General features: G+C 36.5%; 1 protein-coding gene across 4 annotated transcripts; it reads left to right on the plus strand.

Moving 5' to 3' along the window:
* Positions 1-700: 700 nt before the first annotated feature.
* asph (aspartate beta-hydroxylase) lies at positions 701-17,853 on the plus strand. Of its 4 annotated transcripts, none has more exons than XM_026206740.1 (10): positions 701-877; positions 5,008-5,163; positions 5,268-5,312; positions 6,097-6,165; positions 10,837-10,908; positions 12,264-12,332; positions 13,039-13,959; positions 14,931-14,975; positions 15,147-15,191; positions 15,682-17,853. In XM_026206740.1, exons 1-10 carry the CDS (start codon positions 841-843, stop codon positions 15,687-15,689), a joined length of 1,467 nt encoding a protein of 488 aa, XP_026062525.1. In that variant the 5' UTR covers positions 701-840; the 3' UTR covers positions 15,690-17,853. The 4 variants fall into 4 exon arrangements, with proteins under 4 accessions (XP_026062525.1, XP_026062529.1, XP_026062524.1 ...); XM_026206739.1 differs by lacking the exon at positions 701-877 and adding an exon at positions 3,968-4,124; XM_026206744.1 differs by lacking the exon at positions 5,268-5,312 and having other exon boundaries at positions 702-877.
* Positions 17,854-17,929: the final 76 nt, after the last annotated feature.

A 17,929-nucleotide genomic window follows, 5' to 3' on the forward strand; every position in this document is an offset into this window, starting at 1 on the left:
ACAAAATACTTTTAATTTAAATTCTTATGCTTTGTTCTAGAGTTTTACAACAAGTTTTTAATCTCATATAAGGGTAAAGTTCCACGCTACTTACTACATTCACTTTAGGATGAGGTGGAAAAAAGCAGAAAAGGGGATGGGCCACAACGTGTAGTCAATGGAAGAATTTGTACCAAGATAAAAGTACAGTTCTCGTTGTTAATTTCACCCCTCGCAGTATAAAGCAATTTTTTTATTACGAACTCGGTGGAATAAGAAAGAAAAAATATATATATAAAAATAACTAATGTAATTGTGCGATTAAACTGTGTTTCCTTCATTGTGTTTTCTACAGGTTAGTTTCTTACTTCCAGAGTCCAGACTGCAGTAATTTTGCAAATCGCCTTATATGTTAGGTCACACATCATTAGACCGTTAATACGCAACGATAAGAATTATGATAACGTTGTGAACTGTTTTGCATTCCCAGCACTGTGTGAAAGGACATGGATCTCGCGATAAATCCAACCTTCCATCTTGCCACGTTCCAGTGCTGCTAGAAAAAAAAAACCGTAAAAGAACTGGGCGGTTTTAACTCACAGGTATCCACACGATTGAATAAGTCATCAGCCACTGCTCAGCGATTGGATGACATTTCCATTTGCCCCGCCCAAATGGCTTTGTCTGTACAGTATTGGTCGAATGCTCAGTCACTCAAAAGGGGGACGGGCTACTATGGGCCTCGGTGTATGAAAGCGTAGGGATTTGATTTTTGCAGGGCATCAGTACCAGAGCTGAGACTGGAATAACAGTCGATTCATTTGTTACAGAAAAAGAAACGTCGAAGAACTTTCATTTGCAATGGCTAAGAAAAATGCAAAGGGACAGGTCAAAAGAGGTGTGTATGTTTACATGTTGTTGTCGTCAAAAATACGTACATGTCGGTGAAGGCCTGAAAGTCACGTTAATCGAGCGGCAAGATTGATTTTTGTCTATCTAATGTAAATGCCATGTGTAGAAGTCACAAACAAGTAAAATAATACGAACGACACCAACGCAGTGTGTCGGCTATAGTCGTGATATGTTAACTAACGTTACATTAGTTACATTACACTGTAACAACAAACAGTTTTTGATTCGTAGCTACATTATGAGCGAGTAAGAACTTTTCTGTACGAAAGAGGGGTGTATTAACCCCCCTTGGACATTTCGATGAAATGGTTGCAGAACTTCTGCATGCTTTTAGTCGTAGTTTACTTGCGCGAGCGCCACAAGGCCTAGTTTATCTTACTGTTTGTTAATTCCAACAGCAGCAAATGACCTACATTTTCAGATAAATGTTTGCACATCGTTGGAGCCAGAGTTTGCCCCAGTGCGAGCTCTTAAATGCCCACGTGTCAATATTGGGAGAGCGTGGGAGGGGTTACACGTGGCCTCTGGGGTCCCATGTCCCCAAACACTGCCACACTGCAGGAGCCCACTTGCTGGTTAACAACGTCCTGACGTTGGGTTTAGCTATCTAGCTGTTATTATTGACTTTAGTATCTGCGTGGTTATTATGTAAGAGTGGTAGATTAACTATTGCACTGTTGAATATATAAACCTTTACAGTGAGATTTTAGACAAGGGTGTATAGATTTATGTGCTGACTTTAAACTCTAATAAGTTTCATTTTAACGTAAAACGGCGTAAAATGTTACCTTAAATACCGTTAAATTGAGTTAAATCATCATAAATATGTATTTACATGCAGTTAGTGATATTGTAGAACTGTTTTCAGTTATATTTTTATTTTGTGTTACCCTGTTTGTCCAGGCCCCTGTGCACTTTCTATTTATGTTTGTTAGCTACTGGTCATGGTGAACACTGTTTTGTTCATGGAAAAGCTTAATTCATCTTGTGGCTGCCTTATTTAAAAAACCTGAATTATTATGGTGGTTAACTCTATATTTTGAGCCAGTAAAGCAAACCAAGCAGACTTGAATAAATGCAGTTATGAACTGTATACCTGGATACATGAATCAAATGCCATCACATTTTTATGTTGTTGGTGTCCGTGAGGTGCCACTTGAACTACTATTTCTTATTTGCGATAAGCGTTCTCGTTCTCTCCAATAAACGATTAGGGTAAATTTTTGTGTTTATCCATTATGGAAAACCTTTCCTGTAATGATAATAATGTAAAACCACGCCCATTTAAATATCTACTAAATAACCGTTACAAAACCACTAATCTTAGATTGATGCATTTATAATGCGTTGCTTTGTAAAGTGAACTCAGCTTTTCAAAAAGTAATGCAATGTCCTCTTTTATCAATTGTCAAAATCATTGCTTTCAGGGAACATTTCAGCTGCACAGAATTTCTTGCTGAGTGCCACAGAAATGGTAAAGAAATGATAGGCTGACATGACGTGCTTGCATTTTGTTTTTTTTCTCGAGCATTTTTTCATTGATTCCACTGTTCTGTTCAAATAATCTTGCATGTTTGTTTTTCCAAGGGCATTTAATCCAATGCAATTCTCTGACACGTGGTTGTGTAGAATATATTTGCAGTGTGCATCTCACAATATCAAATGTACTGTTTTGTGCATAGAGTAAAGGAATGCATTTGTGTGTGTTTAACAAGCAACACTGTTTAGTCCAGATTTTCTAATGAATGCCAATAATGTTTATAAATGCAACATTTGAACTCTTGTTGTGGCATCAGACAACCAACTGTACTTTTAAGCCAGTATATGATCTAATGTTCTAAAGCAGTGTCAGCTTGCTGGTCATTCAAGATTCCAGTCAGGGTGTACATGCTGATAAGGGGTTAATGTCCAGGGTTTGTTCCTCTGGCCAGAAAGGAACTGCTTGCTTTACACAGTGGGGTGTGTAGATACATATGAAGAAGAGAGGGTAATTCAATGCTCACATTTCACTACGATGTTATGCAAGCTAGACGATGGACATTTCGTACCACAAAGGCATAGTCGAAGCAACATCAAAAGCATTGCCAGAGTTACAAAAAGCACTGTTTTTCATAGCAGGCATAAATGGGGGAGGGGAAGACATGATTAGGTCACAATGGCAGCCATTTGACTGTAGATTTAGAGACTTGTTAAGTATGTTTGTCTAGAGGGGAGTGTCTTGTCTACAAACTTTGCATGCAGCTTTGATCTAGCTAAAAGATTAAAATCCACATCAATGCAGTTTCAAATATTAAAAGTAAAAGATATTTGGTTTTGGATTGCATTTAATGTTTTTTCTATATGAAAGTATATGTATTTTTTAGCAAATATGTTGATCAAAGTATTAAGCAACACAACTGTTTTCATAATTGAAAATAAATTAAATGTTTCCTGAGCACCAAGTCAGCATATTTAGCTGAGTGAAAAAACAGAGCTTTTTCATCACAGGAATACATTTAATTTTAAATATATTAAAACAGGATCAGTTATGTTGAACTGAAATGAAATTTCACAATATAACTGTTTTGACTATATTTTGGTAAAACAGATGATATAGTATGTGATATTCTTGAGGATAGAGGGTTACGTAAGTACATGACATGGTAGTTTTACTTTGTGATACAGGTTTTGCTGTTTTAGTTATATGGCTAAAATGAATGAGTTATATGAACATCAAGAAACTCGGGAGACCGGTCCTTGTATGGAAAATAAATAGCTCTGTGGCAGGAGAGTCACTTGCCAGGATTTAAATGCTCCTCTGCCTGGAGGCTGGAAAACGCCCTCCAGAGTTTGATTTGCATGTCATTAAAACACATTTATGTAGTAAAGCAATGTATCCTCCACTGTGTGCTACTCTTTTGTTAAGTATAGTAACTCGGATGACCATCCTGCCTTTTCAGTTTTCATATGGGACCAAGAACAGCAGGATGGAGTGGGATTTGCCTCTCTACCCTTTCGTATGAGTGCTTGAGATTTTCTGGCTTTCGAGCGGACCGTTCTAAAAATAATCCATTTGCTGGTCGAGTTCCATATTAAGTTCCGGCTCAATTCACAAGGAACAAAAAGGCAGGAGACCTGCTGTTGTACAGGGGTTTGGGCTAGGATTAGGGTGAAAGACGCTCTCTTTTTCCCCACGTTTCTGGGAGGAATGGGGGAGCCGAATGCAGAGGTCAAGGTGGTGAACGAAGAAACGGGTATAGTATTTTTATGATTTAGAATAGCGTTTTATGACGAGAGATGACATGGGGTGTGAGAGAAAGCCTTAACATTTGAAAATGAATTATTTATATATGAAATCTTATTTAATACTTCGTTTTTAGTTTTGTGTATATGAGCAGCAAAAACTTTAATTTTTTCTATTTTTTGGGGGGGGGGCATGGGAGAGATGGCTTATGTGTCTTAAATGTATTGTTATAAAGTCTTACTGTGCAGTCAGTTTATATATATGCACCTATGCAAACTATAAAAAGCGAATTTCTTTTGTTGTAACACATTATTGTTGTTATTGCTCTCTGTATATCTGTTACTAACGTTTGTAGCCTGCGTGTGCGCATGAACAAGTGTGTGGTTTGACCTAGCAGAACGTAGCGGACAAAACACCTGTTCATTCTTCCTACTAGAGCTCTGAATGCAGATGTATTTATACCACAGTTCCATGAGGAGTGTCAACAGACCTCAGAACAACTGCACTTTTAGACTTTTGTCACCTTGTGATTACTATAGATGGGATTTCATGTGGAATATTTAAGCATCCTACAGGGAATCTTTCATCAAAACCAAAGATCTCTTGGATCTTATACAGCATTTGAATATAGAAAGAATTGATTGGTCTCCAGTATTTTTTACATTTCAATGCTAATGTTACATAGTCTCTGAACTAGTGGCCCTGAGTGAATATTTGTGTGTACCGTAATACTAAAGGACTAATCTCATTTTCAAAGTCTTAGGTCTGAGCATGCATTCTCGTTCACTTGAGGCTTTTGGTGTGCTGGATTGATTTTGTTAATTGAAAACATTTTATATTCATAAACCTTTTTATGTTTTGATATTATATAACCTTATTCTTTTATCCTTCAGATGCCAAGCCACAGCAGGCACTTAAAAATGGAAAGAAGGCAGAGGTTGGAGGAGGAACCTCGTTTTTCACCTGGTTCATGGTTTTGGCTCTCCTGGGCGTCTGGACCTCTGTAGCTGTGGTGTATTTTGACCTTGTTGACTATCAAGGTGTAATTGGTGAGTCTTTGATTTCTATTATTCAGTGTTGTAGTTTTCAAAATACTTATTACATTAATGTTACATGTATTTTTTTTGTATATCTGGCCTTAATTTGCATGCAGCCAAAGCAAAGGACTTGCGCTATAATCTTTCAGAGGTGTTACAAGGTATGCAATCTGATCCAGTCAATAGAATCATTACCATAAACCTCATTTCTTCGAACCTATCATCTTTAGTTACAAAGTAGGGAAGGGAATTTGATCGTTAGTTCTATCTATTTTAGTGTAGTTTTTCATACTTTAATATAAACACGCACTACATTTATATAAATGTACTCTAAAAGTTTGGGGTCAGTGAGATTTTGTTTTGAAAGAGATTCGTTTTATTCAGCAAAGATGCATTCAATTGAAAAGTGACCGTAAAGACATTTATAGATTTCTGAAGGATCATGTGACGCTAAAGACTAGAGTAATGATGCAAAAAAATTCTGCTTGGCTATTACAGGAATAAATTACATTGAAATAGAAACCAGTAATTTTACATGGTCAAAACAGTACAATTGAAAGCTATTATTATTACTATCTTATTTATTAACTTTTAAATTCAGCCTCTGTGTGAATAAGACACTGACACCAAAACTTTTGGACTGTAGTGTATTTTCTAATAATTTTCTAAAATTTGATAAAATCGTAATCTAATGATGTTTGTTGATCACTTCTTAAGGAAAGTTGTTATAATGTTGTTATAATCTGTACCATGCAGGTTTATTTTCTATAGAATTATATAAAATAGTACAATGTTGTAATGTATTGTCATTAATCTTATTTTAACAAAGACAAATACAAGCAATTCCACGGCGCTACTTGTAGGACCTTTAGTTTCATATATGGCTCAATGAATTATTCACAAACCATGTCAAATGACTAAATGAGATTCACTTTACTTTACTAGGTAAACTCGTGTCTTATGATGCTGACGGTGATGGAGACTTCGATGTGGAAGATGCTAAAGTACTATTAGGTAAGTGCAGTGATTTCTAATTAATTTTTATTGATTTATTTATTTTTTACCAGATGTTTTGCATGACTGACTTTGGTTCACTTTTGTGCAGTTTTGAATTAAATCAGACAGATGCACGTGCATGGTACTTTCATCATTTTGTTCAAACGACATACCATTTCGGAGAAAAAGTGATGAAGTTATTGCCTTATTGCATGAATTAGTAAATTAGACTAACTTACCAGTATTACATTAGAGGCAAAGTCTTGTCGTATGGTGAGAAAATAAAGAGATTTTACTTTCTCATTTAGTTTAACTGTTTTCACAAGTAACTGAGCCATATCAAAAACAGCCCCATTAGTCCTTCCCATGCATGACCCCTTTCTCCTTTACTACTTCTTACGCTTTAATTGCAACTTTACCCTCTTTTTTTTTTTATAGCACTGAATCCTTATCTACTAAACCTTGCAAACCAACACCACCCTCTCTCTATTTTCTTGCTCTCCCACTGTTCTTTCTTTCCCTATCTTTCTCTTTTTCCTTATTCTCCCGTTTACGTAGGGCTGACCAAAGATGGCAGCAAAGAAAACACAGACTCCCTTGAGGAAGTCCTCGATATTTTAGCGGAAGAGGGCACTGATTGGTATCAAGGTTTCTTCACCTTCCTTTATGACATTATGAGTCCTTTTGAAACGCTAGAGGATGAAGAAACCGAGGCAGCAGCGGAGGATGTTGCTGGCGCGTCACAGACTGAAGGGGTTCAGGGCCAAAAGACGTGCGTTATTTTAGGCCTTCAAAATCAATAGTCGTGTTTTTATCGCATTTGTGACAGAAGCACTTTATTAAAGGGGGACTTGCTCCTTTGACGACTTGATTCTGTTTCTAACAGTTGAAGAAACATTTTGTTGGGAAGATCGCCAACAGTCACTTTGGGACCTGTGAACTCTTGAAGATGATGTCATTATGAACATTTATATATTTGTAAATATTGACCTTGTGTAGTTTATGCTTCATTGCAGCTCTTTTGCAACAGCTACTAATACTCTATTTACCTTTTTGCATATGACCTTAGTGCTGTAAGTTGAACATCTCACCTTTGCTGCATGCCTCAGTTCCCTTATATCATGAACAAGAGTATGTATTTCTATTTGAGTCTTGCAATTTGACACTGTACATGTGACATCTTTTTTATAATCTGATTATCATTTCTCTCTGTCTTAAGGATCTGAATAGTTTATTGTCAGCCATTAATATTATTACAATAATTGCATTTTGGGATGATTTGCATCCTCAGCAACTCAGCGTAGATGGATCTTCTTGTGTTTTATATTTCCTTTAAACTCTTTTTTTTTTTTACTGTTCAATACAGAATAGGCAGTTTTATATGACATTGTCAGTTACGCTGTTTTAGTTTCTTCATTGTTATGTCAGTTGCCTTTGCTCTCCTCCATTAGATATTTATAGAATAATGATAGCTTAGATATACAGTATGAATATATCCCACCCTTCTTGCAGTAGTACCTCTGTTAACAAAATTCAGGGTGGAAATTTGTACTATGGTCTAAATGGATATGTAGCTGATTTAAAGGGTTAGTTCACCCAAAAATGAAAATTCTGTCATTCATTACTTGTCGTTCCAAACTATAAGACCTTCGTTCATCTTCGAAATAATTGCTGTCTACAGAGTGACAGAGAGCTAATAAAGATGAATCTTACGGTTTGGAACGACATGAAGGTGAGTAATTAATGGGTGAACTATCCATTTAATCAATGGGTGTCAATTCAGGAACTTCATCAGGTTATCAGCCAAGCACTAGTTCAGTGGCGTGTGTAGGAAACGTCTCCTGAACCCCAGAGTTCTGTAACCGTCAACAATCAGTTCCTACCTGCCAATCTAAAGCACCAGAAACTGTGTGCCTGATAAATAATAGTATTCATGGCTCCTGTAATACTAGGAGGAGAGAGGGCTATGAGAGGGCTATGAATGTGAATTGTTAAATAGTTTGAATGCAAAAAGTACTGTATGCAGGAGGTATTTACAAAATGGCTGCTTTTGTGTCTGTAAGTATATTTGTTGAAAATTAAGTGTAAAATTAGGAATTTAGCTTAGATTGGAAAAAAAAGAATAATTCATCCCTTTGATACCACTTATCACAATTATACCTGCAAATATTTCAAGTACAGTTTGTGCTTATTTTGGTAAGTTAACAATTCAGATCTTTTGATTTAATTATTTTGCAATTGTTGCCATATGTTTAAGTTGTTGGTTTCGTTTGGCTTTAATAAGATTGCTTATCCTCAAATGTTGTACAAAAAGCCACTGCTTGCAGATGGTGATTTTGTAACACTTTCTTTTTTCCAAAATCATTTTTACAGAGATTTCTTTCTATCAGAATTATTAGTCATCAGCCATCATGTGTTTTAGAGACTCAATAGAATTAGACCAGACATGGGTGAATGGGCTGCATACTCTCTGATATCATTAGTGTCAAAGAGATGTATGGAGAAGACCTCAAAGGCAGGACTTGGGCCTACATTGTACAACTGTTTTAAGTAGCAGTCACTGACTTTGTTTGTCTGTCTTATTTAAATTAGATGAAAAGAAAGAGGTTTCCAGGAGAAAAGGAGGTATTTTGCACACTTGGTCTAAGTGCATGCAGCAGAATGGCTTCCTAGTGTGGTTTGCGGGCTTGGAAGGCATTGATAAACTTGTTTCTGTTTGCATGACTGATCTGACATGCAATATTTTAAGCTACATACTATTTTTCTGTTTAACTAAGGAGTGTTTAACAATACCACATTCTTTATTTGCCATTTATGAGTCTGCATGGACAATGATGACTTGACAAGGAACCACATGCACATGTAAGTTTGTGTATACATTTTCCAGGCTATTTGCAAATAATATTAGGGAGCTGTGGACTTGTTATAAACATCCTACATACGTAATCTTCAAATATAATGTGTACAGTAGTGATTCTCAACCTGGGAGACAGGGCTGTTTAGGGAGCCAGTGCAAACTTCCTAGGGAGCTTAGTTTTTTTCTTCTTAGTTTTTTTCCATAAGCCAAGGATTTGTTGAAGCATACAAAACAATCACATAAATTTTGGCCAAATAATTTATCAAAACATTTTCTGTAAAATTTTACAGCTCTTTTTCTATTTATTTGAGCAATGAGCAACTTTGCCATTATTACAGCAGAAATACTTGAAATTTTTTAGCCTATGTGGTGGGCCTTCGAATATTCTGTATTGTACTGGGAACCATCGAGTTCAGTCGAGATCCACCGGTGTGGAGGATATCACAAACATACTAATGAGAGAGTTCTGATGTGAAATGATTTGCATCATTACAACTAATTGCATTGTGGTTTGAGAGGTGTGTAGTGGTGAGATGTAGTTACCATGATTCCATCATCAAACAAAGTCTCTCCCCAGAGCTTTCCAATGCCAAAGATGTTGGGTTGAAGCTAAGAGAAGCTTTGAAACAGCAGCTCACCATCATCCACGAGAGAGTGGAGGCTAGGAAGATAGCTAAATTGGCTCTGGCTGAAGTGAGGAGCATCCTAGCCAAAGAGAAGGAAGAGAAGACCTTGAACCATATCAGGGAGGAGTCTGAAGCCAAGGCCTGGGAGAGAGCTGAGGCTCGTCTGAAAGAGGAGAGGGAGAGAATAGAGAAGGAGGATGTGGAAAAGGCCATGGAAAGAATTAGAAAGGAGAAGGAGGAAAGGGAGAAAATGGCAGAAGTTGAAGACTCGAAGAAGACTAAGAAGGTGGAAAAGGATGAGGTGAAGGAGAAGCCAGAGGCTGAAAAGAAATCTCATGAGAAACCCGTTGTTGATGACGATGCTAAAAAGGTCGAGAAAAATGGAAAAGTCAAAGAATCCAAGAAGGCTGCTGCTAAAAAGAAACCGTAAGGCAGCAGATCAGCTACTGTTCGATCATTTTGTCTTTTGTGTGAATTGTTAACATTTGGCTGAATTTGATCTCAGGCCATTGTGAGTCTCCAGAGACCACCCCTTGTAGACCGAAGCCAATACCTTTTGTCTCTATGAGAGAGAATCAGTGATGTTAATCAGTACATTGAGATCAGTAGAAGCAAAACCACAACAAGGTGCTAGAAGCCGATTGTCATGTGGAAGCTCTTTTCTCTTAAAAAAGGTCTGTTTTGTTTGAAGGTAGGATTTTGGTTTACTACAAAATACTAGCTATAGTGTGAATTTCATCATGGATGTTCCTCTGATTTTGTTTATTTTATAATAAATACAACAGGTAGCTATACTTTACTAAGAGAGAACTTTCTTGTGTTATCAATAAACCAAATGAATCCCTTGATATGTTTTATCAGTGCCTTGAGTGTTTTTCTTTTCAGTGTTGATTAATACAAGCAAAAACAAACCGTTGTATTAAAACTGGACAAGAATACATGTCTGTTCACTAATAATAATATCTATAAACTTTTCCTTTTACTTCTCCTCTGTTTTCCTATTGGTCTTTTTCAAATCTCAAACACATACCTTTGTGCATGTAAAACGAGGGACAGAAAAGCTCTAGTGCAAAAGTAAACCAAATGTCATAAGGTTTTTATTGAAATCCTTTTTTGAAAGTGTACTGCTCTTCATAGAGGGCTTATTTCATTTGACTGTATTCTACACTTTCCTCATGTATGCACATCCACATGTAAAATCCTCAGGGCTGAAAGATAAATCCACCATCGAGACCAGTGAATCATTTGAGGGAACCCCTGCTGAACCTGTGGAAGAAGGTAAAGTAGAATCATATGCAGGAGTTTTATGCAATAAATAAGGGCGCAGTGAGAATTTGTTGATGCATAGGAAAAAAAAATAATAATTATATATATATATATATATATATATATATATATATATATATATATATTTTTTTTTTAGGTCAATAAGATACAGGGTTTTATAACACAAACAGACATTTAATGTGATGTGCAAGTTAGGAAAGTAAATGCACAAGTTACTGCCATTGTTACAAGATAAAATTTCCTGACCCCTAAAATAGGAAAACAGAAATGTATATGTATGTATTTGTGTGTATGTGTTTTGCCTTTTTTTGTTTTTTTTTATCAAACCTATACTTTTAGTACATTTTAGTACATGACACCTTATATTTAATTAAAAGTTAATGTCACCATGTTTTGTACATTCCAATTGAGCATGTGTCTTTTGCAGCTTTTCGTACATAATATGGTGTAGTCATGAGGTACTAGTTCAGATTAAAGAAATGCTTCTACAAAAAAAAAATAGATTAATCTGCAGAGACGGCCTTGTCTAGTGATCTGTGCCTCTTTGCATACGGAAATCTGACTGCTTAAGTAGGGATTGTGTTTTTCAGCAATAGTGTGCACCATTAATTTATAGAGCAAAGGCGGCTAGGAAAAATCTTCATACAAGTTCTTTGGGCATTTCTTTGTGCATTGTTAATATGCACTTTTTGCTAGAAAATTTTACTATTTATTCAAGTTTAAGGTAATATTAATCTAATATTTTGATACTTAATTTCCATGATCTAAATATTCTTAAAAATGAAAAGTTTGTTGTCATTTGGAAGTGTGTAGGCCTTCTTGCATTATTATGCTGTTACATTATGATTATATGTTCAGTGGCATAATATGGTCTTTAAAATGACAATAATATCGATTACCGCAGTTATTTCTGGGGCAATAAATTGCTCAACAAAAATTTATCGTGACAGGCCTACAGGGGTGTTGGCCTTTATCTAGTGGATCATTAAATATTTGCGGTGTTCATAATTATGTTGTTCTGTGTGTGTGTGTGTGTGTGTATATGTGTATATGTACCACCTGTGTACTATGTAGAAATTATTCTGATGGACACTTTTATAACTGAAATACTCATTCATCACTGCCTTACCACATACCACAAAAGTTCTTGCATAACATGACATGAGAGTAATCGCATTGACCTGTTACAAAAGACTTATTTAATTGAACTTCAAATCTTAGTAAAGCATTTTTGTACAAGCGTTGTACAAGCCAAATAAATAATCTGTTTTAGAAATTGGCTTTCAATCCAGAATAACAGACTGTTTTCCTTTCAACTAAGTTTATTACTTTTGTTTCTTAATCAGCTCCTGAATCTATCGTGGAGGAAGAAATCCAGGCCACTAAAGTTGAAGAAGCAGCTCAGCCACCACCGGGTACGGCTTTTATGATATTCTTTGAAATTACAATGTGCAATTGTTGCTATTTGTTTATGCTCACATATTGTGTTGTACAGCTGTATACAAGTATGTAGTCAAGTCTGCTTTGTCAATTTCCACATGTACAGTACATACAGAGAATCGAAATTGCGTTACTCTCAGACCCCGGTGCATACGGTTAACATTAAAGCCTAAAAATCTAGATCAAATGTAAATTGTAGATACAACCATACAATAAGGGAATGTAAAAAAGACATATAATAAAATTTAAAAATAAAATAAAAATAAAGTTAAATAAAGCAGCGCAAGGCAAATGGCAGACATGAAGTGAACAACAGTGCAGATAAAAGATTTTTAGTGCAAAAAAAAAAGCTAATTAGGTCTGATTAAAGTGACAGGGTTCAAGGGCAGTAATTTTATTTAACTGACTGATGAGGCAGTGGAATGAAGTCCGTTCCATGCTGAATGAGGTAGTGAGCAGACCAATGCTGTACGAAGTGACTGGTGCATGCCATCATATATTAGTTGGGGGGTGGGGGGGGGTTCTGTATATACTACAGAAAGATCCAGTATAATGTAATATAACCTAACTGCTGAATAGGTGTATTCATAAAGTTCTACACATCACATATATTGCTACCTACCAATAAGGCATAGTATAGTCAATTTAATATATTCACTATAATAGTTTTTTCATTTGCAGAACCAGAGGCTGTGGAAGAGGAGCCTGTTCCTTTGGAAGAAGAACCTCTGGAAGTAGACGAAGAGCCCACTGCTGTAGAAGATGAATTAGCTGAGGACGATCAAGATGTTGAAGAGGAGCAAGAAGTTCCTGAGGAAGAACCAGAAGTTGTGGAAGAAGAGCCTGAGGTTACGGAGACTGTTGAGGAAGAGGCTTTTGAGGAGGCAGTGGAAGAGCCTGCAAAAGAGGAGGAGGTCATACCCGATGAAGAAGTGTTGGAGGAAAAGGCTGCAGCAGTAGAAGATTCACCACTGGAAGAGGCAGTAGAAGAAGTAGTTGAAGATTTACCACTGGAAGAGGCAGTAGAAGAAGTAGCTGAAGAGGCTGCACAGGTGGAAGAAGCAGCGGAGGTAGTGTTGGAGGAAGAGGATGCACCAGTAGAAGAAATAATAGAGAAAGCTACACAAGTAGAAGCAGCTGTGGAGGAGTTTGTACCAGTAGCAGAAGCTGTGGAAGATGTTGTACCGGTAGAAGAAGCAGTTGAGGAGCTTGAACCAGCAGAAGAAGCTGTGGAAGAGGTTGTACCAGTAGAAGAAGCAGTTGAGGAGCTTGAACCATCAGAGGAAGCTGTGGAAGAGGTTGTACAAGTAGAAGAAGCAGATGAGGAGCTTGAACCAGTAGAAGAAGCAGTTGAGGAGCTTGAACCAGTAGAAGAAGAAGTAGAAGAACCTGAACAAGTGGATGAACCTGAAACAACAGAACCAGTGGAAGATGTAGAAACACCCGAAGAGACAGCTGAGGAATCAGTCTCTGTAGAAGAAACTGAAACAGAAGAAGATGTTATAGAGGACACAGATGAGCCAGTTCAGGATGATGAGGAAGTACAAGACTCCACATTGGAGGAAACAGAGCTTGAGGAAGAGAATATGGAAGAAGAAGAGGGTATGTTTTTTTTGTTTTTGTTTTCACATGTTCACTCTAGTCCCTTTCACACTGCACGTTGGTCTCGGAAATTTGCCAGAGTGCATTTTGTCTGAATGCAAAAACATCCCAGGATTGATTCCGGGATCGATCCTGGGTTGGGGACCTAGTAACATTGCCAGTTTCAGTCCTGGAACGAGCTCTGTGTGAACAAAAGCCAGAACCAATGCAGTAAAGGGTGCGTCGTAGTAATGATGCACATTATTGTGCAACTCTTTTACCAGGTGTTTTGAAGGCAGATCGACATTCTCAACTGAAAAATATGTATAAACCGTAATAAAGCAGAGATCAGTAAGCTACTCACTATCCACGCCGATGCTGAGATCGTTCGCATCATAATGTCATGACTTTACGGGATCTTTACGGGACGTGTGTGAACGCACACACAGATTCCGGAAAATCACTGGCAGTGTGAATGAACAACAATCAAACGATCCTGAGACACATTATCCATGTATTTTCCAGAATTTCTGTGTGAAAGAGGCTTTATACTTAAACCACAAAGTCCCTAGTAGCTGATCAGCTGCCATGTTTACAAAGCAACGAAAACACTTTTGCTTTGCTTTTTCTCCTTCCCGTTTTTGACTCGTACATTACACGTCACATCCTGATGTCATGTGTCATTACGGGACCTTTACAGGTTGTGTGTGAACGCATGCACAGATTCTGGGAAATGAATGAACCAAAATCTAACGATCCAGGAACAATTGCCGGCACACATTACCTGTGTATTATCTGGAATCTCAGTGTGAAAGGGGCTTCAGATGGTTATTATATAGCATCAAGAAATAATACCCAAAATGTCTTTTTTTTAAATAGTAGACTTAGTACAATAATGTGGTTGCCAATATTGTCTGATAATATCAGATACTACACAGAGAATAGAGGAAGTTATGTTTGCATTGTTGTGAAATGTGTCTGTCTTGTTACAGAGGATGCAGCTGCTGAGGAAGAGCAGCCTGAGGAGGACGAAGCAGGTTGGTAATTCAATTTTATGGTTATTTAAACGATATAAAGAATGGGACGATTTTCTGATCTGTACAGAAAGTTGTGTTGAGTCGTGCATTCTATACTCAGTGTCTGTTTTTGCTCAGTGTCGGTTATCTTTTGTTTTTATTAACTTGTACATTTGTTTATTCATTTAACAGAGGAAATTAACCAAACAGAAGAACAAATTGAAGCAGATCCCACAGGTAATCAAATATTGTGCATTGATATTGATTTAGTTTGATGGTTGAAATTCTCATTAAGGATGTTTTTCCTCATGCAGTTCACTTCTCATCTCTTTACTTAGTTTTGCATTGTATCTCCCTACGCATCTATAGATATTTTTTTGCGTTACTGCTTTACTGTCTTATATCTTTAATTAATGATTTGGTTATATTGCCATGTCTTTTTATTTTCTGTATGTAAATCTTTACATATGTGTACGTAAAGATGCTAAAATTGTTAGTTCTCTTAGTAGCCATATTCATAACCTAACCAAAATCTGACAACAATATGGTACCATAAATGGTGCTTAAACTCAAATGTATATCAGTATAATCCAGTTAATGCAAAAGAGTAGCAAGCATTCAAATATATACGAATGGACTGTCTCTGCCTTATACAGTATCTGCTTCATCTGAAAACAAAACATCATACACCTGGTGTCTTTAATGGGGATAATTTTGTGTTTTACAGAAACATAAAACATTAGGCAGTATGTAAGATATGGAGAGGACCAGCCCCACATGGCATTCCACTGGAAGTCTTCAGCTGCCGAATCCCACCATGGAGTAAAAAAAAAAAAAAAAAAAGAGAACGCTACTATTTCCCTTTCATTTTTTTTTTTTTTTTTTTAATGTGATATTCAAGCCTGTTTGTTAATTGATAATGTAGTCTCTTTGTGTACAAGTACACAATTATTTGTATGTTTTGTCAACTTTTTTTTGTTTGGTGGTGTGACCCTTTTTCCCCTTGCGAATCCCTTTTTTTGTAATTCCAGGCAAAGCTTTTTTCCTGTTCTCTTACATAGATGTGAATTAGCATTTTGTGAATGATCATGGATGATAGTTTGGTTTAAGTTTCTTATCCTGTGTGTACAAACACCTTCATGTTGCTTTGTAGCTCCGAGATCTTCACATTCTACTCGGCACTGAATTCTTCAGTGTTTCTATCTTCATCAAATCTGATGTTTTGCTTAAATGTGAAGGTACTATGCAAAGCTGCACTGATCTTTCGCTATTTTTATCCTTAGGTTTTGTACTACCGATATGTATTGAGTCGAAATTTCCAATGTTGCATATCAAGGACAAGTTTATGCTGGCAGGTTAACCAAGATAATTGCTATGTGAACTGTGTATGGAGTGAACGGGCGTGCATGTGCATGTATGTGTGTCTATTTGAAAATTAATGTTTAACTATGCGAAACAATCATTTGAGCCATTTTTCTCACTAGTATGTTTTCATGGTGTTTTCTTATGTGTTTTCCAGCGTACAGTCAGCATTTTAGTACCTCTCTTGATATTTTCCTCAATACTGTAGCCGATATGCTTAGAGATCAGAGATCTTGTTTTTTGCATTTCTTCACATTTTTTAACTCAGAGGCATAGAATCGCTCCCCATCCCATTTTTTATTTTTATTTACACCTTTGCCTTTTACAGTAAGCCCTGTTTCATAGGCTCATGATTTGACAAGCTCTGTTTCAGGTAGACACTCCAGCTGCTGTGCAGTATGTTTATGACAAACAGTGATGTTTAAAGGGTGTCTAATGTAATAACTGGTGAAGGATGCCCACATAAATATGGAGGCATCTACAATGTTTCGTTTTTATAGCAGGGTAATGATATTACCTAGTGCTTTTTGTGGGACATCACAAATAAGTATATTTTTGTCATGCACTGCCCATCTATTGACTTCACAGTTCATTTAATTCTGGGCCTTTCAGTTTTTGCAGGCACATCTGTAAGAATTCAATACACTTTGTTGTACATTCAGAAAAAAAAAGATGACTGGTTATTTTGCAACTTTTATTATCATAGCAAGTCATACGTTGTTTGTTTTTACTATTAATGTTGTCATGGTTTTTATTACAACACGATGTAGTTTTCACCTTTGTGGAGTAGTTGGTTAAGAAATCAAAACCTTGCTTGATCTTTTGAAGGAAACCCAGTCCTGGCTCCTGAATGGTTTTGCTGTGGAATATGTTTTTTTTCTTCTTTTCTTTGTAATGTTGTTACACTGTGTTTTTATGGGGCCTGCCAGAATAGATCTTGTTTTTGAGATAGGTTTTAGGAAATCTTTTAAAACAATGGTTTCATAACATATACAGGTGGCTGAATTGTAGTTTTTAGGGTTTGTTTTTCTTTTTCTACAATACTAGAGGGTGTTTTGGACCCCTAACACTTTTGAAGTCAATGTGAATTTTTAAAGTGGTATTAATTTTTACAAACTAAATAGCTTTTTTTTTTCTTTTATAGGATTTTAAAGGATTTCTTTTATTTAGGATTTGACATTTTTATAGTCAAACGGAATGATTTTTTTTTTTTAATGAAAGTGTTAACTTCTAAAAGCCATATGTGAAAGGTTGGATATAGCAGCGTTAGTACAGGTTGTGCTTCAAAAGACAGATAGCTCACAACCAGCAATAACACCATGTGTGAAGGGAGCATTTCTTAGTGAAATCCAGATATAAACAGGTTTACTCGAGGCTTTCTATCCAGAGGTGTACATGAAATCCTGCTGTATAGGCTAACTCGTTTTAAGTTATTGAGGCAATGCAATTTTAGGGAGTTTTGGGTGACTTCACAGATAATGTAAACAGCTGTACATGTTTTGTTTGAGTGCTGCAATAAAGGTTGGGTACAAGGAGATAACAAAGTATTCATCCTTATTCTTTTAGTTTAGGAAAACATACATTTCAACAAATAATACAACAATAAAAGAAGC

The sequence above is a fragment of the Carassius auratus genome, chromosome 27, assembly GCF_003368295.1.
Source record: "Carassius auratus strain Wakin chromosome 27, ASM336829v1, whole genome shotgun sequence".
Taxonomy (NCBI): domain Eukaryota; kingdom Metazoa; phylum Chordata; class Actinopteri; order Cypriniformes; family Cyprinidae; genus Carassius; species Carassius auratus.

Coding starts and splice junctions, on each gene's coding strand:
- asph (XM_026206739.1), top strand. CDS start 4,079: ATGGGGGAGCCGAATGCAGAGGTCAAGGTGGTGAACGAAGAAACGG. Junction 6,166..10,836: donor AGATGCTAAAGTACTATTAG/GTAAGTGCAGTG, acceptor TAAAATCCTCAG/GGCTGAAAGATAAATCCACC. Junction 14,976..15,146: donor GCCTGAGGAGGACGAAGCAG/GTTGGTAATTCA, acceptor TTCATTTAACAG/AGGAAATTAACCAAACAGAA.